Consider the following 22,378-nt stretch of genomic DNA (forward strand, 5'->3'; position numbering starts at 1 on the left):
AACAAACATTCGTGTCCAAGAGGCAGAGAGGACCCCTCCCAAGCTCAACCATGACAAACCTACACCACGTCACGTCATAGTGCATTTCGCAAATATTAGATGCAAGGATACAGTATTGAAAGCGGCCAGAGCAAAGAAATTTCTCACGTACCAAGGCAAAGGCATCAGAATTACGTGAGACCTGTCTACACTGACCTGGAATGAGAGAAAGGGTTGGGGGAGCATATTTAAAGCTCTTTCAGAGAAAAACATGCAGCCAAGGATCCTTTATCCAGCAAGGCTGTCATTCAGAATTGATGGAGAAATAAAGACATTTCAGAATCACCAGTCACTAACCAATTTCATACACACGAAACCAGCCCTACAGGAGATATTATGGGGGGTTCTATAAAAGTAAAAAGGCCCCAAGAGGGATACAGAACAGAAAGTCACAGCCAATACAAACAAAGACTTTACTGGCAACATGGCATCATTAAAATCATATCTCTCAGTACTCAGTCTTAATGTGAATGGTTTGAACCTTCCCATAAATGACACAGGGTTGCAGATTGGATAAAAAGAAATGACCCATCCATTTGCTGTCTACAAGAGACTCATTTCGAACACAAAGATGCATTCAGAGTGAGAGTAAGGGGATGGAGTACCATCTTTCACGCAAATGGACCTCAAAAGAAAGCTGGGGTAGCAATTCTCATATCAGATAAATTGGATTTTAAACTACAGACTATAGTTAGAGACGCAGAAGGGCACTATATTATTCGTAAAGGAAGTATTCAACATGTGGATATGACAATTATAAATATATATGCCCCCAACAGGGGAGCAGCAAGATACACAAGCCAACTCTTAACCAGAATAAAGACATATAAATAAAAATACATTAATAGTAGGGGACCTCAACACTCCACTCTCAGAAATAGACAGAACACCCTGGCAAAAACTAAGCAAAGAATCAAAGGCTTTGAATGCCATACTCGACGAGTTGGACCTCATAGATATATATAGAACACTACACCCCAGAACCAAAGAATACTCATTCTATTCCAATGCCCATGGAACATTCTCAAGAATAGACCATGTTCTGGGACACAAAACAGGTCTCAACCGATACCAAAAGACTGAAATTATCCCCTGCATATTCTCAGACCACAACACTCTGAAATTGGAACTCAACCACAAGGAAAAATTTAGGGGCGCCTGGGTGGCACAGCGGTTGATTGTCTGCCTTCGGCTCAGGGCGTGATCCCGGCGTTCCGGGATCGAGTCCCACATCAGGCTCTTCCGCTATGAGCCTGCTTCTTCCTCTCCCACTCCCCCTGCTTGTGTTCCCTCTCTCGCTAGCTGTCTCTCTCTGTCGAATAAATAAATAAAAAAAATAAAATCTTTAAAAAAAAAAAAACAAGGAAAAATTTGGAAGAAACTCAAACACTTGGAGACTAAGAACCATCCTGCTCAGGAATGACTCGATAAACCAGGAAATCAAAAATCAAATTAAACAATTTATGGAGACCAATGAGAATGAAAATACAACAGTCCAAAACCTATGGGATACTGCAAAGGCAGTCCTAAGGGGGAAATACATAGCCATCCAAGCCTCACTCAAAAGAATAGAAAAATCTAAAATGCAGTTTTTATATTCTCACCTCAAGAAGCTGGAACAGCAACAGAGGGACAGGCCTAATCCACGCACAAGGAAGCAGTTGAACAAAATTAGAGCTGAAATCAATCAAGCAGAAACCAGAAGTACAGTAGAGCAGATCAACAGGACTAGAAGCTGGTTCTTGGAGAGAATCAATAAAATTGACAGACCACTGGCAAGACTTATCCAAAAGAAAAGAGAAAGGACCCAGATTATTAAAATTATGAATGAAAAAGGAGAGGTCACGACGAGCACCATTGAAATTGGAAGGATTATTAGAAATTATTATCAACAGCTATATGCCAATAAACTAAGCAATCTGGAAGAGATGGAATCCTTCCTGGAAACCTATAAACTACCAAGATTGAAACCGGAAAAAATTGATTCCTTAAACAGGCCAATTAATTATGATGAAATTGAGTCAGTGATAAACAACCTTCCAAATAACAAAACTCCAGGCCCGGATGGTTTTCCTGGGGAATTCTACCAAACATTCAAAGAAGAAATAATACCTATTCTCCTAAAGCTATTTCAAAAAATAGAAACAGAAGGAAAGCTACCAAACTCATTCTATGAGGCCAATATTACCTTGATCCCCAAACCAGGCAAAGACCCCCTCAAAAAGGAGAATTACAGACCGATTTCCCTAATGAATATGGACGCCAAAATCCTCAACAAGATACTTGCTAATAGAATCCAACAGTACCTTAAAAGGATTATCCATCACGATCAAGTGGGATTCATACCTGGGATGCAAGCTTGGTTCAATATTCGCAAATCAATCAGCGTGATACATCATATCAACAAGAAAAGACTCAGGAACCATATGATCCTCTCAATCGATGCCGAAAAAGCATTTGACAAAATACAGCATCCTTTCCTGATTAAAACCCTTCAGAGTGTAGGAATAGAAGGTACATATCTCAATCTCATAAAAGCCATCTATGAAAAGCCTACTGCAAATATTATTCTCAATGGGGAAAAGCTGGAAGCCTTTCCCTTAAGATCAGGAACTCGACAAGGATGCCCACTCTCGCCACTATTATTCAACATAGTACTAGAAGTCCTTGCAACAGCAATCAGACGACAAAAAGGGATCAAATGTATTCAAATCAGCAAAGAAGAAGTCAAAACGTCTCTCTTCACAGATGACATGATACTCTATATGGAAAACCCAAAAGAAGCCACTCCCAAACTATTAGAAGTTATAGAGCAATTCAGTAATGTGGCGGGATACAAAATCAATGCTCAGAAATCAGTTGCATTTCTATACACGAATAACGAGACCGAAGAAAGAGAAATTAGGGAATCCATCCCATTTACAATAGCACCAAAAACCATACGTTACCTTGGAATTAACTTAACCAGAGATGTAAAGGATCTATATTCTAGAAACTATAAATCACTCTTGAAAGACATTGAGGAAGACATAAAAAGATGGAAAGATATTCCATGCTCATGGATCGGAAGAATTAACATAGTTAAAATGTCCATGCTACCCAGAGCAATCTACACTTTCAGTGCTATCCCTATCAAAATACCGAGGACAAATTTCAAAGAACTGGAACAAATAGTCCTTAAATTTGTATGGAACCAGAAAAGGCCCTGAATCTCCAAGGAACTGTTGAAAAGGAAAAACAAAGCTGGGGCATCACAATGCCAGATTTCGAGCTGTACTACAAAGCTGTGATCACAAAGACAGCATGGTACTGGCACAAAAACAGACACATAGACCAATGGAACAGAATAGAGAGCCCAGAAATGGACCCTCGGCTCTTTGGGCAACTAATATTTGATAAATCAAGAAAAAACATCCGGTGGGAAAAAGACAGTCTCTTCAATAAATGGTGCTGGGAAAATTGGACAGCTACAAGCAAAAGAATGAAACTTGACCACCATCTCACACCATACACAAAAATAAACTCCAAATGGATGAAAGACCTCGATGTGAGACAGGAATCCATCAAAATTCTAGAGGAGAACATAGGCAGCAACCTCTACAACATCGGCCAAAGCAACCTTTTTCATGATACATCCCCAAAGGCAAGAGAAACAAAAGATAAAATGAATTTATAGGACTTCATCAAGATTAAATTTTCTGCACAGCCAAGGAAACAGTCAGAAAAACTAAGAGGCAGCCCACGGAATGGGAGAATATATTTGCAAATGACACAACAGATAAAGGACTGGTATCCAAGATCTACAAAGAACTTCTCAAACTCAATACACGAGAAACAAATAAACAAATCAAAAAATGGGCAGAAGATATGAACAGACACTTTTCCAATGAAGACATACAAATGGCTAACAGACACATGAAAAAATGTTCAAAATCATTAGCCATCAAGGAAACTCAAATCAAAACCACACTGAGATACCACCTTACGCCAGTTAGAATGGCAAAAATAGACAAGGCAAGAAACCACAATTGTTGGAGAGGATGTGGAGAAAGGGGATCCCTCCTACATTGTTGGTGGGAATGCAAGTTGGTACAGCCACTCTGGAAAACAGTGTGGAGGTCCCTTAAAAAGTTAAAAATTGAGCTACCCTAGGATCCAGCCATTGCACTACTGGGTGTTTACCCCAAATATACAAACGTAGTGAAGAGAAGAGCCATATTCACCCCAATGTTCATAGCAGCAATGTCCACAATAGCTAAATCGAGATGCCCTTCAACAGATGACTGGATTAAGAAGTTGTGGTCCATATATACAATGGAATATTACTCAGCTATCAGAAAGAACGAGGTCTCAACATTTGCTACAACATGGACGGCACTGGAGGAGATAATGCTAAGTGAAATAAGTCAAGCAGAGAAAGACAACTATCATATGACTTCTCTCATCTATGGAACATAAGAACTAGTATGATCATAGGGGAAGAAAGGGATAAAGAAAGGGGGGGTAATCAGAAGGGGGAATAAAACATGAGAGAGTATGGACTGTGAGAAACAAACTGAGGACCTCAGAGGGGAGGGGGGTGGGGGAATGGGATAGACCGGTGATGGGTAGTAAGGAGGGCACGTATTGCATAGTGCACTGGGTGTTATACACAACTAATGAATCATCGAGCCTTACATTGGAAACTGGGGATGTACTGTATGGTGACTAACATAATATAATAAAAAATCATTTAAAAAATTTTTTTAAAAAGAATTTTCATTTCCCTGTTGGCAATATTTCTGCATGCTTTGGCATATTGGCCACGTGGATATTTTCCTTCTTTGCGTTATCATGTATTTCCTATAGAAATATTTTTCCCATTTATTTATTGAATTATTTGCATTTTTTAATTGTATGAGTTCTTTGTATAGCATAGATTCATGTCCTTTGACAGATATATGTCCTATGAATATTTTCCACACATTCAATGTATTTTCTATTTTCTTTTTTTTTTTAAAAGATTTTATTTATTTATTTGACAGAGATAGAGACAGCCAGCAAGAGAGGGAACACAAACAGGGGGAGTGGGAGAGGAAGAAGCAGGCTCATAGCGGAAGAGCCTGATGTGGGGCTCGATCCCATAACACCGGGATCACGCCCTGAGCTGAAGGCAGACGCTTAACCGCTGTGCCACCCAGGCGCCCCTCTATTTTCTTAATAATGCATTTTGTTGAGTACAGTTCTTCAATTTTCTTTTTTTTTTTTAATTTTATTTATTTATTTGAAAGAGAGAGAGCATGAGCAGGGTGAGGGGTAGAGGAATAAAGACAAGCAGTATCCCCACTGAGCAGGAAGCCCAACTCGGAACTCGATCCCAGGACTCTGAGATCATGACCTGAGTCAAGGTCAGATTCTTCACCAAATGAGCCACCCAGGAACCCCTTCAACTTTCATGAAGTTCATTTTTCAATACTTTCTTTATAAGCAATGTTATTGTGTCCTGCATAAGAAGTTTTTGCCCACCTTAATGTCACAAGATATTTCCCTATGTTTTATTTTGGGTGTTTCATATTTTGGGAGAGCCTGGTGGCTCACTTAGTTAAGTGTCCAAATCTTAGTTTCAGGTCTAGTCATGGTCTCAGGGTCATGAGATCGAGCTCCATGTCAGGCTCTGTGCTCAGCACAGAGTCTCCTGAAGATTCTCTCCCTCTCCCCTACCCTCTACTCCTCACCATGCTTCAAACAAATAAATGAATAAAATCCTTAGAAGTTTTATATTTTTAGCTAGTGTATTCAGATCTGTGGCCAATATTTTTTGAAATATGAACCCCAATTTTTATTCTTATATTCAATAGATTTAAAAATCTATCAATGTGTTAAAGAAGTTACTAAGCACTTTCAATTTCTGAATGTATTTTATCATGAACTTATCATGAACTAGTAACAATATGCAGATGAGCATTAGTTCATGGACCACACTTGGAATACCACTGCTCTGTGTGGGCCAGATCTGCCAATGACTTTAAATATGTAAGGATGCACTTTGGTAAGGGAAGGGCCTTGGAAGTTCTTAGAAGTCTGTGCTGGGTTAGGAGTTATGGTCCAAGCTGATATATCCCTCCCTAATGCATTCATTTATTTACATGTCCCTGATTGGTCCAAACCTTGGGAAGTCTTCTCTGATGGATATCCTGATCTATGAAAAAATTATTACTTTTGAAGATGAGGCACTTAAAAATCTGTAGGATGACCAGTTAAAGCTGAGTAGTTATCACGTAGTCTACAAGTGTCCAGTAACATAGACTTGTCAAAAATACACTTTCTTCTTGGTATTCCTTCTTTTCTTGTGTTGACTTATTTATATTATCCTTGACCCAAATACCCTTTTTGAGTTAATATCACAAGGTGATAAAATAACAAGAGTCATTCACTCACCGTGGTTTGGGCTTTAAGAGTACCAGCTGCTTTGGACTTCAGATTCTACTCGCATATATAAGACGTACAATGCTAGGTGGTAGGTGCTCCTGTGAGCCCATTGACACAATAGGTCTGTAAGGTTTTTATTTTCATCAGTGCCTCAGAAAGGTTAAATGACTTGCCCATGGTCTGTGATTACAAGCTACGTATTAGATCTATGGTCAATATTGAATCAATTTTTGTTTGTATTGAAAAGTTGGAGTCAAGGAACATCTGATTCAGAACTTCCATACAACACCCAGTACTCTTTACAACTGTACTCCTTAATACCCAGCAAATATTTTACCTCTACTCCCCCCTACATTCCCCCTGTAACCATCAGTTTGTTCCTTATACTCTATACAGAGTATCTTACCTATTTCTAGGTTTGCCTCTCTCTTTTTTCCCCCTTGCTCATTTGTATTGTTTCTTAAATTGTATCTATATGTGAAATCAGATGGTATTTGTCTTTCTCTGACTGACTTATTTTGCTTAGCATACTACTCTCTAGCTCCATCCACGTCATAGCAAATGACAAGATTTCACTCTTTTTATGGCTCAGTAATATTCCATTGTATAAATATACCACTTCTTCTTTATCCATTCATCTTTCGATGGACACTTGGACTGTATCCATATTTTGGTTACTAAAGACAATGCTGGTAAAACATTAGAGTGTATGTCTCCCTTTGAATGAGTCTTTTTGTAGTATTTGGGTAAATGTGTAATACTGCAATTGCTGGATTTGAGGTTAGATCAATTTTTAACTTTTTGAGAAACCACCATACTGTTTTCCATAGGGGCTGCACTACTTTTCATTCCCAAAAACAGTGCAAGAGTGTTCGCATTTCTCCACATCCTTGCCAACACCTGTGGTTTCTTATGTTGTTGATTTTAGCCATTCTGACAGGTGCAAGGGAATATCTTATTATAGTTTTGATTTGCATTTCCCTGATGATGAGTGATGTTGAGTATCATTTCATGTGTCTGTTGGCCATCTCTACCTTGGAAAGAAGTCATAGTCATGTCTTAGGCCCATTGTTAATTGGATTATTTGGTGTTTGTGTGTTGAATTGTATAAGTTATTTATATATTTTGAATACTAACCCTTTATCAGATATGTCATTGACAAATGTCTTCTCTCATTCCATAGGCTCACTTTGAGCTTTGTTGATTGTTTCCTTTGCTCTGCAGGAGCTTTTTATTTTGATCAACTCCCTGTAGTTTATTGTTGCTTTTTTCACCTTCCCTGAAGAGACATATATAGAAAAAGAGATCCAATATCTCCATATTCCCTCCAACATGTGTTATTATGCTTAAATAGGGATTTTCCTTAAGTAATAGACAGTGGATCCCTCATGCAACATTCCTGGGAATGTATAAGGTTATAAACACTATGGAAAACAGTATCTGGGCTCCTAAAAAATTTCTAAAATAGAATTATGGTGTGATCTAGCAATCTCAGTCTGGTTTTATATCTCAAATAAGTAAAAGCAGAGTCTTAAAAAGATATTTGCACATCCATGTTCAGAACAGCAATATTTACAATAGCCAAAAGGTGGAAGCAACCCAAATGTCCATCAGTGGATGAATGGTTAAACAAAATGTGGTATATGCAATCAATGGAGTATTATTCAGCCTTCAGCTTACCATCGACTGATGAATGGATAAAGGTGTGGTATAGATACACAATGGAATATTATTCAGTGATCAGAAAGAATGAAATCTTGTCATTTACAACAACATAGATGGAACTAAAGTGCAGTATGCTATGCAAAATAAGTCAGAGAAAGACAAGTAGCATATTATTTCACTTATATGTGGAATTTAAGAAACAAAACAGAAGGATTTGGGGTAAGGTAAGGATAAATAAGATGAGATAAAAACAGAGAGTGAGGCAAACAATAAGAGACTCTTAATCATAGGGAAGAAACTAAGAGTTGTGGAGGGGAGGTGGGTGGGGGATGGGTTAAATGGGTGATGGGCATTAAGGAGGACACTTGTTGTAATGAGCACAAGGTGTTATATGCAAATTTTGAATCAGTAGATTCTATCCCTGAAACTAATACTACACTATATGTTAACTAACTTGAATTTAAATAAAACCTTGAAAGGAAAAAGAAAAAAAAAAGGAAGATATTTAGTGAAACAGTTAATTCTCATTATTAGTTAGGAAGTCATCAATAGATTCTTCAATACTTGTAGTTTTTATCATCATGAATCCGAAATAATGTCCAATTTGTGTATAAAAAATGTAATTGCTCTGAAAACATAGAAGGCGAATAACCGAGGCTGAACAAACACACACAAAAAAAGTTAATTAATTAATCAATTAATTGTGATTATCCTACTTGGCATAAGGTGAAATATCACTGTGGTTTTGATTTGCACTTCCCTAATGAATAGTGATGTTGAGGAATTTGCACATATTATTGGTCATTTGGGTTGGGTTATTTGGTTTTTTGTTGTTGTTGAATTATACAAGTTCCATATATATTCTGGATATTAATCTCTCATCCCATATATGATTTCTAGTTTTTTTCTTCCATTCTATAAGTTTCTTTTTACTCTATTTTCTTTGATATACAGAAGGTTTTAAGTTTGACGTATTTTCAATTATCTATTTTGCTTTTGTTGCTTGTACTTTGAATTCATATCAAAGAAATCATTCCCAAATCCAATGTTGTAATGGTTTTTTCCTATACTTTATTCTAGTATTTTATAGCTTTAGTTCTTACCTTTAGGTCTTTGTCCATTTTTAGTAAATTTTTATACATGTTGTAAGGGTAAGGTAGAGGTCCAACTCCTACTCTGGCATATAGACACCCAGTTTTCACAGCAACATGTTTTGAAAAGACTCTATTACTTACTGTGTGGTCTTGATCATTCGATCAAATGCATGAGGGTTAATTTCAAGCCTCTTATTCTTTTCCATTGTTCTACATGTGTCATTATTCTAGTACCCCATTGTTTTGATTCCTGTAGTATGTTTGAAATCAAGGAGTATGATGTCTACAATTTTATTCTTCTTTTTCAGGATTATTTTGCCTCCTCAGGGTGTCTCATATTCCATATGAATTTTTAGGATGCATATCTGTTTAAAACAAATGCCATTGGGATTGGGTAGGATACCATCGATTCTGTAAATGACTTTGGATAATATGGACATCTTAACAATATTAAGTCTTCTAATCTCTAAACATGGGATGTGTTTCTATTGATTTGTGTCTCCTTTTATTTTTGTTATCAATGTTAAGCTGTTTTCAGTGTGTAATTCTTGTACCTTCTTGGTTTATTCCGATGTATTTTATTCTTTCTGTTGTTCCAGAAAATGAGTTAGTTTTCTTTGTTTCTCTTTCAAATTTTAAATTGTTAATGTGTAGAAATACTAACTGATTTTTATGTGTTGTTTTCGTGCAGTGTAATTTCCTTGAATTCGCTTATTATTTCTTAGAGATTTTTTTCATGGAATAAATAGGATTTTCTACATATAAAATACATCATCTACAAACACATATAATGTTACATCTTCCCTTCCAATTTGGAGGGTTTTTATTTCTTTTTGTTGGGTAATTGCTCTGTCTTGAACTTCAATTCTATATGTAATTGAATGAACAAAAGTAAGTATTCTTGTTTTTCAAAAAAGATTTTATTTATTTGAGGGAGAGAGAGAGAGGGAGCATGAGTTGGGAGAAGGGCAGAGGTAGAGTGGGAAGCAGACTCTCCAGTGAGTAAGGCTCCCAAAGCAGGCTCAATCCCAGGTCCATGCGATCATGACCTGAGCTGATGTGAGAAGCTTAACCAACTGAGCCACCTAGGTGCCCTAGTATTCTTTTCTGTTGTTGTTGTTGTTTATTTATTTAAGTAATCTCTACATCCAAAATGGGGCTGAAACCCCAAGAACCTGATATCAAGAGTCAGATGTTCTTCCAACTGAGCCTAGCCAGGCACCCCAGGAGTAGGTATTCTTGTCCTCTTGATCTTACAGAGAGAGTTTTTGCTTTTTCCCTTTTTGTATGATGACAGACATGGGATTTCCTTTATTTTACTTATTTATAATTTATTTTAATTGAGTTATAATTGAAACATAATCTTACATAAGTTGAAGATATGCCACGTGTTGACTTGATATATTTATACATTGCAATACTGCCATAGCATTAGCTAACAACTTTATTATCTATAGCCTTTATTATGTTCAGAGAGTTTCCTACTAAAGGTACTTTATTGAGTTTTGTTTTATTTATCATGAAAGGGGAATGTATTTTGTCAAATGTCTTTTCTAAATCAGTTGCAAAGACAACGTGGTTTTTGTCCTTCATTCTATTGGGTTGATGTATTACATCAACTAATTTTTGTATGTTGAACCAACCTAGCTGGGATACACCATATCATGTTCTCCTCCACATAGAAAGTATTCCCTTCCTCAGGGCATCTGAGTGGCATCTGCCATTGGCTCAGGTCATGATCCCAAGGTCCTGGGTTGAGTCATGCATTGGACTCCCAGCATAGCAGAGAGTCTGATTCTCCCTCTCCCTCTGCTACTTCCCCTGAATGTGCATACACTCTCTCTCTGTGTCAAATAAATAAATAAAATCTTTTTTAAAAATGTCTATTAAAAAAAGCAAAGAGAAAGAAAGCATACCCCTCTACTCTCCCAACTGGGATCTGGAGAGAAAGTAAGCCCTACATTCTTGGCTGTGCATTCTGGATCAAGTCTCCAACTCACAAAGGTGGGAGGGGCAGAAGTATATGATCTGGGTTAAAATACCACAGACACTCAGTATTTTCCCGAATGTTCATACATTTTCTTGAATACATATTTCCATATGGTCTGCCTTAGGGACATTTCCAGAGACTTTAAATCCCTGGCTTTTTTTTTAAGAAATAATTTTCACCACTTTCACTGGAGATTGGGGGAACAGAGCTCCTTATTTGGTCATGCTAGAAGTCAATCCTCCTTGTCAATATTTTTTTATCCACATTAAATGAGTACTTAAATTTCTTAGACATATTTTTAGTAATAAAACTTTAATTGGAATCTTCCTTACCATTTTTATTTTTTTATTGTTTGTTTCACAGGTAGAGTTTAGTATTCACCAATTGCATTTAAAACCCAGTACTTACATTATCTGCCCTCCTTAATGCTCATCACTGAGCTACCCCATCATCCCACCCACTTCTCCAACAACTCTGATTGTTTCTTACAGTTAAGAGTCTGTTATGGTTTGTCACCTTCTCTGTTTTCAACTTATTTAATTTTTTCCTTTTCTTCCTTTATGATAATCTGAATTGTTTCTTAAATTCTACATATGACTGAAAGCATAATTGTCTTTCTCTGACTCACTTATTCCACTTAGCATAATACCCTCCAGTTCCATCCACATCATTGCAAATGCTAAGATTTCGGTGTTTTGATTGCTTAATAATATTTCATTGTATCTATATAACACATCCACTCTTTTTACTCATCTGTGAATAGACATCGGGGCTCTTTCCATATTTTGGCTATTGTGGACATTGCTGCTTTAAACACTGGGGTGCAGGTGGCCCTTTGGATCACTGTGTTTGTATCCTTTGGGTAAATACCTAGTACGGCAATTGAGAGATTGTAGGGTAGCTTCCTTTTTAACTTTTGGAAGAACCTCCATGTTGTTTTCCAGAGAGGCTGGGCCGGCTTGCATTCCCACCAACAATGTAAGAAGGAGTCCCCTTCTCTCCATCTTCACAAATATTTGTTGTTTCCTAAGTTGTTCATTTAGCTGTTCTGACTAGTACTTTATAGATTTTGGATACTAACCCTTTATATGATGATACATTTGCAATTATCTTCTCCCACTTTGTAGGTTGTCTTTTGGTTTTGTTGGCTATTTCCCTTGCTGTGCAAAAGGGTTTTATCTTCATGAAGTTCCAATAGCTCATTTTGGCTTTTGTTTAACTTGCCTTTGAAGACATGTCTGGCAGGAAGATGCTGCTGTCAGGGTCAAAGACGTTGCTACCTGGGTTCTCGTCTAGGATTTTGATGGATTCCTGTCTCACATTCAGTTTTTTCAAGCATTTTGAGTTTTTTTTGTGCATGGTGTAAGAAAATGACCCAATTTCATTCTTCTGCATGTGCATGCCCAATTCTCCCAACACCATTTATTGATGAGACTGTATATTTTCCGTTGGATATTCTTTCCTGCGTTGTCAAATACTCATTGACCATAGAGTTGAGGGTCTATTTCTGGGTCCTCTGTTCTGTTCCATTTTTCTATGTGTCTGTTTTTGTGCCAAGACCATACTATCTTGATGATTACAACTTCATAATAGAGCTCAAAGTCAGGCATTGTGATGCCATCACCTTTGGTTTTCTTTTTCAACATACCTCTGGCTATTCAGGGTCTTTATTGGTTCCATACAAATTTTAGGATTATTTGTTACAGTTTTGTGAATAATTTTGATGGTATATTGATAGGGATTGCATTGAATGTGTAGATTGCTTTGGGTAGCATACACATTTTCACAAGATTTATTCTTCCAATCCATGGGCATGAATGTTTTTCCAGTTCTCTGTGTCTTCCTCAATGACTTTCATAATTGCTCCATAGTTTTCAGAGTACAGATCCTTTACCTCTTTGGTTAGGTTTATTCCGATGTATCTATGGATTTTGGTACATTTGTAAATGGGGCTGATACCCTCATTTCATGTTCTTCCGTCTCATGGCAAGTGTATAGAAATACAACTGATTTCAGTGCATTGATTTTATATCCTGCCACTTTGTTGAATTCCTCTATGAGTTCTAGAAATTTGGGAGGGAAGTCTTGGGTTTCCACATAGTATATCATGTCATCTGGGAAGAGAGAAAGTTTGATTTCTTCTTTGCTGATTTGGATGCCTTTTATTTCTTTTGTTGTCTGATTGCTGAGGCTAGGACTTTTAATACTATGTTGAACAACAGTGCTGAGGTGACATCCCAGTCATGTTTCTGACCTTAGAAGGAAAGATTGCTGTTTTCCCCCCATTGAGAATAAGTATTGCTGTAAGATATGGCTTTTATGATATTGAGATATATTCCTTCTATCCCTACACTGCAAAGGGTTTTAATCAAGAAAGGATGCTCTACTTTGTCAAATACTTTTACTGCATCTATTGGGAGGATCATATGGTTCTTTCCTTTCTTTTATTAATGTGGTGTATCACATTGATTGGTTTTTGAATGTTGAAGCACGTTCCAGCCCAGGAAGAAATCCCTCTTGCTTTTGGTGAATAACCCTTTTAACGTACTGTTGGATCCTATTGGCTGGTGTTGTTGGAGCCTATTGTCTGGTATCTTGGTGGTAATCTTTGCATCTATGTTGATTAGAGATATTGGTCTATAATTATCCTTTTTGGATTGGTCATTGTGTGGTTTTGGGATTAAGATAATGTTGGCCTAATAGAATGAGTTTCAAATTTTGCCTTCCATGTCTATTTTTTGATCCAGCTTCAGAAGAATAGATATTAGTTCTTTAAATGTTTGGTAGAATTCTGCTGAGAGCCCATCTGTTCCTGGACTCTTATTTATTGGGAGATTTTTTATTATGACTCCAATTTGTTGCTGGTTCTGGGTCAGTTCAGGTTTTCTATTTCTTCCTATTTCAATTTTGGTAGATTATGTTTCTAAGAATGCATCCATTTCTTTCAGATTCCCTATTTGCTGGCATATAGTTGCTCATACTATGTTCTTCTAATTCTTTGTATTTCTTCAGTGTTGGTTGTGATCACTCCTCTTTCATTTATGATTTTATTTCTATCTCTCCTTTCTCTTTTCTTGTGGATAAGTCTGGCTAGTGGTTTATTGATCTTATTAATTCTTTCGACAAACCAGCTCTTAGTTTCATGGATTGGCCTACTGCTCTTGCTTTCTATTTCATTGATTTCTGCTCTAGACTTTATTTATCTTCTCCTGCTGAATGTAGCCTTTATTTGCTGTTTTTTTCCAGCTCCATTAGGTGTAATTTTAGATTGTGGATTTGAGACTTTTCTTATTTCTTGTGAAAAGCTTGTTTGGCTATATACTTCTCTCTTAATACTGCCTTTGCTGCATCCCAACGATTTTGAAAAGTTGTTTTTCCATTTTCATTTGCTTCCATGATTTTTTTCTTCTGTAATTTGCTGGTTGACGCATTTGTTCTTTAGTAGGATGTCATTACTCTGCATGTATTTGTGTTCCTTCCATATTTTCTGTTGTGATTGAGTTCAAGTTTTAAAGCACTGTGATCCGAAAATATGCTGACATAGTCTCAACCTTTTGGTACCAGGTGAGACCTGATTTGTGATCCAGTATGTGATATATTCTGGAGAAGGATCCATGTGCACTTGAGAGGAATGTGTATTCTGTTGCTTTAGGATGAAATGCTCTGAATATGTCTGTAAGTCCATCTGGTCCAGTATTTCATTCAAAGCCCTTGTTTTCTTGTTGATCTTCTGCTTCAATAATCTGTCCTTTGCTGTGAGTTAGGTGTTAAAGTCACCTACAATTTCTGTATTATAATCAATGTGTTTCTTCAATTTTGTTATTAATTGGTTTTTTATAATTGCCTGCAACCAAGTTAATGCATATTGTTAGATTATTTTTTTTTGATTGACCCTTTAATTAAGATATAGTGTCCTTCTTCATCTCTTATTTCAGTCTTTAGTTTAAAATCTAATTTGTCTGATAAAAGGATTTCTACCCCAGCTTTCTTTTCATGTTCATTAACATGATAAATGGTTTTCCACCCCCTCACTTTCAATCTGGAGGCATCTTTAGGTCTAAGATTAGTCTCCTGTACAGTAGACAGCAAATGAATGGGTCTTGTTCTTTTTTACAATCTGATACCTGTGTCTCTTGATTGGAGCATTCAGCCCATTTACAGTCAAAATAATTATTGAAACATATGAATTCTATGCCCTTATGTTATCTGAAGATTGCTGTTTCTGTAGATAGTCCGTGTTTCCTTCTGGTCTTTGTTACCTTTGGGCTCTCTCTTTGTTCAAAAAATCCCTTTTAATATTTTTGCAGGGCTGGTTTAATGATCACAGATTCCTTTAGTTTCTGGTTGTCCTGGAAGTGCTTTATCTTTCCTTCCGTTCTGAATAACAGCCTTGCTGAATAAACTATTCCTGGCTCAGTGTTTTTTCTCATTTAGCACTTGGAATATAATATGCCAGTCCTTTGATCTGGCAAGTCTCTTTGGACAGGTCTGCTGCTAGCCTTATGTTTCTACACCTGTTGTTTAAGGACCTCTTCTTCTGAGCTGCTTTCTGGATTTTCTCTTTATCTCTGAAATTTGCAAGCTTCACTGTTATATGTTGGGGTGTTAACCTATATTTATTGATTTTGAAGGGGCTATCTATGCCTCCCAGACGTGAATGTCTGTTTCCTTCCCCAGATTACAGAATTTTTCTGTTATAATTTGTTCAAATAAACGATCTGCCCCTCTCTGTCTTTCCTCTCCTTTGACCCCAATGATTTGGATATTGTTTTGCTTCATGGTATCACTGATCTCTTGAATCCTCCCTTCATCATCCAGTAGTTGTTTATCTCTCTTGTTCTCAGCTTCCTTATTCTCCATTATTTTGGCTTCTATATCACTGACTCTCTCTTTGTCTTGTTTATCCTAGCAGTTACAGCCTCCATCTTTGATTGCATCTCAGTTGTAGCCTTTTTGATTTCTACCTGATTAGATTTTAGTTCTTTTATTTCTCCGGAAAGGGATTCTCTGGTGTCTTTTATGCTTTTCTCAAGCCATCTAGTATCTTTAAAACCGTTGTTTTGAATTCTACTTCCTATGTCTTATTTATATCCATACTGTTAAGTCCCTGTCAGTGAGTATTGCCTCCTATTATTTCTTTTGGGATGAGTTCTTCTGTCTTGTCATTATATCCAGAAATGAATAGATGAATGAGATAGAAAATACAAAAATAGCACAACAACACCAGAGAAATATGTACTATACAAATAAGAGGTTAACCGATACCAGAAAGAGAGAGAATAAAATCTAACAAAAAGTTGAATAGAACAGAACAATAAACTAGATCCTGGGTGTATTTTGGTCTGTTAGAAGAAAGTCGATCTCAAAACTGGAAAGAAAAAAACCTTATATACATTCAAAAATAAAATTGAATAAAATGAAAGGAAGTTATATATATATATATATATAACCAAAAATTATATATATATGTAAATATGAAAATTTGAAAGAGTTAAAAAAGAGTTGGTAAAATAAGAAAACAGCTGAAGAGGGAAAAAAAATGTAAGACTAAAAGTCTAGGGAATAATAGGACAAAACCATGGACGCTATATAGTGATTTCCCAAAGAGGTATAGTTTTGCAGTTCTCTATGATCAGTAAATTCGGTATTAGCTAGAAATTCCTGCTTCTCTTCTGGGGGAAGGGCCTGTTGAATTGATTCTCAGCTGTCTTTGCCTAGGAAGAATTGTACCACCCTTTCCAGGGGCCCGGGCTCAGTGCAAGGGGCACCAGTTTGTTTTATGTGCTTATGTTGTTCCCTGAAGGCTTTTAGCGCTAACTGGGGAGTGGACATGAAAATGGCAGCACCCTGATCTCTAACCCTAGAGCTGATAGTTTGCATCCCCCACTCTTCTGTGAGTCCTGCCAGAAAAGCAGTCAACCACTTTTGTCTCCCTGGTTTCCACTGAAACTCTATGTTCACCCAGCATGTGACTGAGCACTTCTATCTCAGGCACACAACCCCATTTTGAGAGTCCAAAATTTATGGACTCCTACACCGCACCTTTGCTACTTCTCCTGGGGAAAGGATTGGGGTCTCACCTTGTTTCTGCCTCTTGATGGGTCCCTCCTTGGAGAGCCATCACTGGACCATGTAGCGGTTTGCAGTTTATGGCAACTCTGAGCAGAAAACCAGCACCTGAACTCACTGTTTGTAGCTGGCTTCCCCTCTGTGATGCTTAGGAAATGCCATGCTCAGGCACCCCCATTCTTTTTGTGACCTTGGGGATCCTGAGACCATGCTTTCCCACCTGGGATTCTGCTGGCTTTGCCCTCTGAGCACCTTTCAGGCACAATTCTAAAAGTACTGCTTTGAGCTCCACTGCATATAACACATTCTGGTACCAAATTTATGGAGGTTCACATTCCCCCAACCCCCGTGGTTTATTTCCATTATGTCACCCCAGATTCACATCTCCACACATCCCACCTTGCAAAATGTGGTCACTTTTCTATTTGTGGAATTGCAGGAATTCTTTTCTCAGGTGTCCAGTTGCTTTCATGGGTGTTCAGAACGATTTGATAACTATCTAGCTGAATTCCAGGTACCAGACGAAATTAGGATCCCTAATCCTCTGCCATCTTAACTCCTCCTTATATTTCCTTTTTTTTTTTTTCCATGTTCATACTTTGGACTTTTAAATTCTCTTCCCCAGAGGCAATACACTTATTTTGAACTTTATGAATGACTTGTGTATCACTTGGTACCCTGTGTGTGTGTGTGTGTGTGTTTCATTCCATCAATGATCTCGCTTTTTCTTTCAGGTTATGTTCCATGAAGGGTTAAGCATGGTACGTAAAACACCATACAAGTATCTGGCGCTTTGAGTGACATCTGCTTGGAGAGGCTTTACATTTGCTCTTTGCAGATAGCAAATGATTGTAGTAACCATGCTGTGATGGTTAAATGTTATGTGCCATTTGACCCACTTGTTTGGTTGAACAATAGTCTGGATGTTCCTGTAATGGTATTTTATACATCTACTTAACAACAACAATGAGTTGGTTTTAAATGCGGAGGATTTTCTTTTTTTTCAGTTTTCAGGGTGAATGTCATCCAATCAGTTCAAGGCCTTACATGCAAAAATTGGTACCTTGCAATGGAAGAAATTCTACCTCAAGTCATTAAAATGGAAATCCTACGTAGTTTCCAGGCACCATATCCAATTTGGATTACATGGCCTCCTCACTCAGGTCAACTTTCTCAATGGTCTAAGTTTCTAAATGGTCTAAATGTACATGTGAACAAATGTATATTCTCTAACTCAGGGTTGAAAATAATTTCTAATATGGACTTTAAACTATTAGGCATATTGTCCAATGATATGTATTCTTTTTTTAAATAATGGCTTTATTGAACTATCATTTACATACCATATAATTCACCAATTTAAAGTGTACAATTCAATGGTTTCTAGTATATTCATAAATCTGTGCAACTGTCCCCACAATCTTTGTTAGAATGTTTTAATCACCCCTACAGGAAATTCTGTGTGCAGTCAAAGCATTCCCTGTTTCACCCCTCCCTCCACCACCCACTCCAGCATATAGCCCAAGCCAGCTACTAATCTATTTCCTATCTCTATGGATTTCCCTATTCTGGACACTTCATATAAGTGCATTGATACATTATATGCTCTTTTAAGATTGGCTTCTTCCAGGGGTGCCTGGGTAGCTCAATCAGTTAAGCATCTGACTCTTGATTTTGTCTCGGTACATGATTTCAAGGTCATGAGATCAAGCCCCATGTTGGGTCTGCACTCAGCCCAGAGTCTGCTTGAGATTCTCTCTCCCCCCTGTTCCTGCCCCATTCATTCTCTCTCTCTCAAAAAAAAAAAAAAAAAAAAGAAAGAAAAGAAAGGATTTGCTTCTTCCATTTAGCATGTTTTCATGGTTCATCCTTGAATCAGTACTTCTTTTCTTTTTATTCCTGAATATGATTCCATGCTATGAATATATCACAGCTTTTCATTCACTCATTGGTAGCTGGACATTTCAGTTTCCAATTTTTTATATTATGAATAATGCTGCTGTGAATAATCACATAAACCTGCTTTTGTTTGGAGAACTGTTTTCAATTTTTGGGAGTGGAATTGCTGGGCTGTATGTTAATTCTATGTTTAACTTTTTGAGAAACTTCTAAGCTGTTTTCCAAAGTGGCTGCACCATTTTACGTGCCCACCAACAGTGTAAGAGGGTTCCAATTTCCCCACATCCTCTCCACACTTGTAACTATCACTCTTCTTTACTTTAGCCAATCTAATGGGTGTAAAGTATCTCGGTATGGTTTCGATTTGCATTGATCCATGGTTTGTGTTTTAAGTGCACAATCTTTCCATACAGGATTATCAATTACTGAAATAATTGTGTGTGAATCCCCAACTAAAATCATGGACGTGCTGTCTTCTGTTTCTAATTTGTCTTCTTATATTGAAGTTAATTTTTTTCGTGAACCAAATTGTAGGGAAAGTTTTTCTTCCCAGTTGTCTTATCATTGTTGTAGTACCCTCTAAATCACAAGTCTCAGTTTTTGTCTAACAGTTTAGAAATACTCACATTAGCTTTTAAAAATTAGTATTTGCTTATTGTAATTGTTTTCAGTTTGAGTGTCTTCATGCCTTCCTTGTTTTCACTTAGCTGAATTTTTTGTTTCTTTGTTTTTACCTCATCAGTCAGTCTCTGTTCTCTGGTTCCAATTCCCACTTTTCTCCTTCCTGAGAAGCTATGAAGCACAGAGGTTTGTGCTGTAAGAGTCACTCATGTGCTGAGGACAACTTCACCTTCACTGTCATTTTCACTCCTTTATACATGGTTGAGCATAGTTCTTAGGGAAAAAATATTTTAAAATATTTTGTTGAAAATTGTAGCTCTTTTCTAGCAGAATTTTTGATGTTTTATGACATAGCCTAATGTGACAAATGGGAATAGCTCCATATTTCTTTCTAAAAATAGAAATCTACAAAGAAAACATATTTTGCTATTGACACAAAAAACATGCCTTTGAAAAACAGACCTACTCAAGAAATACCTCCAGTGATGCAAATATGTTGGAAGGTGTTCATATAGGGAGTAAAGTGGGGCTTCATAACGTATATGAGGAATTTTGGGGGGGATTGGGGTGTTACTCATAAGATGAGGGAAACATGGTTATATTTACACATATCACTGTTTATGGTTAAACTAGATAGAACTGACAACATATGATGAACTCATGTATTGACTCCAATGTGTAAAGTATGAAATAGTGCAGATATCAAGTCTTTTGGTCTAAGGGAAGATCTGTCTAGCATAATCCAGCAAGTGTAGTTACTGTAAGTGACCCAATAGATCTGTCACATTAGGAAAAATGTCTTAAAATAGGGTAATGCAAAGAAATTAAAATGCATTTTTGAGAATCATTATAATAAAAAGATTGCCTCAGCCAGGTGTAACTATCTCAAATATGTTATATTCCACAAGAGTAGCCATTTATCTCCTATGTTCATGAAGCTGGGTGGTTTGAGCGATGCCCAAAAGGATAATTCTTAGCACTCATTCACAATTTGACCTTCCCTAAATTAAGGGTGGGATATCCTAATAGAGGCCTTTTGAATCAGAAAAGTGTGTGAGGGCATCCTGTGTTGAGGGAAATTGTGCGTTGAGAGGATTTTCTAATCTTTGCAATGACACAGTTCAGAAAGAATCGTTTGTTATGATTTTTGGTCAGTACAAAAGGACAGATTGCCGGATAACAATGGGAGAGAATTACGGTGATGTTCTCCAGCCCTTTTACATTACATTTATAACTTACATAAATGGTAAGGAAGCTATTACTCCAATAAAAGAGAACAAAGCAGCTCACGAGTGCCAGGATTGTGTGGGTGGCTTTGGTTTCAGGACAGGGTCTTAGGCTGAGGCGCGTTCTGTGGATATCATGGACTGTCTTGCGATGTGTGAATAGGAGCTTTACCATGTACACACTGGTCCAGACCATGAGGGTCACACACAGGAAATCTCGTAAGACCATGCACACTCGAAAGACAGCTGACCGAATGTAATTATGGTTCTTCCCAATACAGTATACCTGAGAATAGAATATGTCAAATTCAGTGGTGTTGTATGGGGCCAATACACTTATGATGACAGGAATATAGATCAGCATGTTGATGATCCAGAAAGAAAAGAAGGCAGGAAACATGTATGTGGAGATTTTGGGTTTGAGCCATGCCCACCTAGAGTTGCTGGGAGTGATAATGATGGCCTGAACAATACTCAGGAAAGATGTGGTGCAAAGGGAAAGACCCCGGAAGACTCTGTACAGGTAAATCACTACCTTGCAACCAATGTCATCTAGAAAATTTCTTACTCCAAAGGCATTCATTACTTCTGGAATCCCACTGAAAAGAATTGTCATGACATTCGCTAAAATCAAATGGATAAATATCAAATCTATAGGCTTCTTTGTATGTAGCTGGACTAAGAGGGTGTTGATGAGTAACACCAGTAGCAATGTGTTTCCAATAAAACCAATCCCAATTTGAGAGAGAACGAAAACTCCCAAAATAGTATCACTTGAAACCATCACATTCGTTGGCCTCTTTACTTTGATACACTTTTGCTCAGATTCAAAAGGAACCCAAAATGGATTGTAAGCCTGATGGAAATAATGGGATCATATGGAGACTCCATGAGGTAAGATCACCCTGAGCAGGAGGTTGTGCAGATGCTCTGTAACAACATTCAGGAAAGTAAGAATTAGTTCCAGAGGTAAATATCAAGGATTATTGATGTCACTGCACAGGAATATGTGGGCTGAGATAAAGCAAGCTTTTTATGAAAACATAACTGTAATTCTAAGAAATAAATTTAGTAATCAGAAGAAGTTGTTTTTGTTTATTAAAAACATTTCAGATTTATACAGATTCCATTTATGTTCTATGTGTATGTTCTGAACTTCACCTCAAATATTTGAATGAATTTCCATCTTCTGTCATGAATAATAGAAAATTACTGCATATTTAAATGCATATTATTCCGTTTCTACTGTACATGACACACTTTATTGTTATAGTCATTCACCTGGAGAAGACTTCAACATCAGAGTTGCACATGACCACCTGGCACCTTAAATGCCATTCCTGACCCTGCTACACACCTTCCTAAAT

General features: G+C 37.2%; 1 protein-coding gene across 1 annotated transcript; it reads right to left on the minus strand.

The window, feature by feature from the left end:
* Positions 1-20,826: 20,826 nt before the first annotated feature.
* On the minus strand, positions 20,827-21,795 carry LOC113261470 (vomeronasal type-1 receptor 4-like). The gene has a single exon (XM_026507590.2). It carries the CDS (start codon positions 21,793-21,795, stop codon positions 20,827-20,829), a length of 969 nt encoding a protein of 322 aa, XP_026363375.2.
* Between the last annotated feature and the right edge of the window lie 583 nt (positions 21,796-22,378).

Source organism: Ursus arctos, unplaced genomic scaffold, assembly GCF_023065955.2.
Source record: "Ursus arctos isolate Adak ecotype North America unplaced genomic scaffold, UrsArc2.0 scaffold_5, whole genome shotgun sequence".
In the NCBI taxonomy this organism is placed as follows: Eukaryota; Metazoa; Chordata; class Mammalia; order Carnivora; family Ursidae; genus Ursus; species Ursus arctos.

Excerpts from the sequence above, each read along its gene's own strand:
- LOC113261470 (XM_026507590.2), bottom strand. The coding sequence starts at position 21,795 with ATGGTTTCAAGTGATACTATTTTGGGAGTTTTCGTTCTCTCTCAAATT.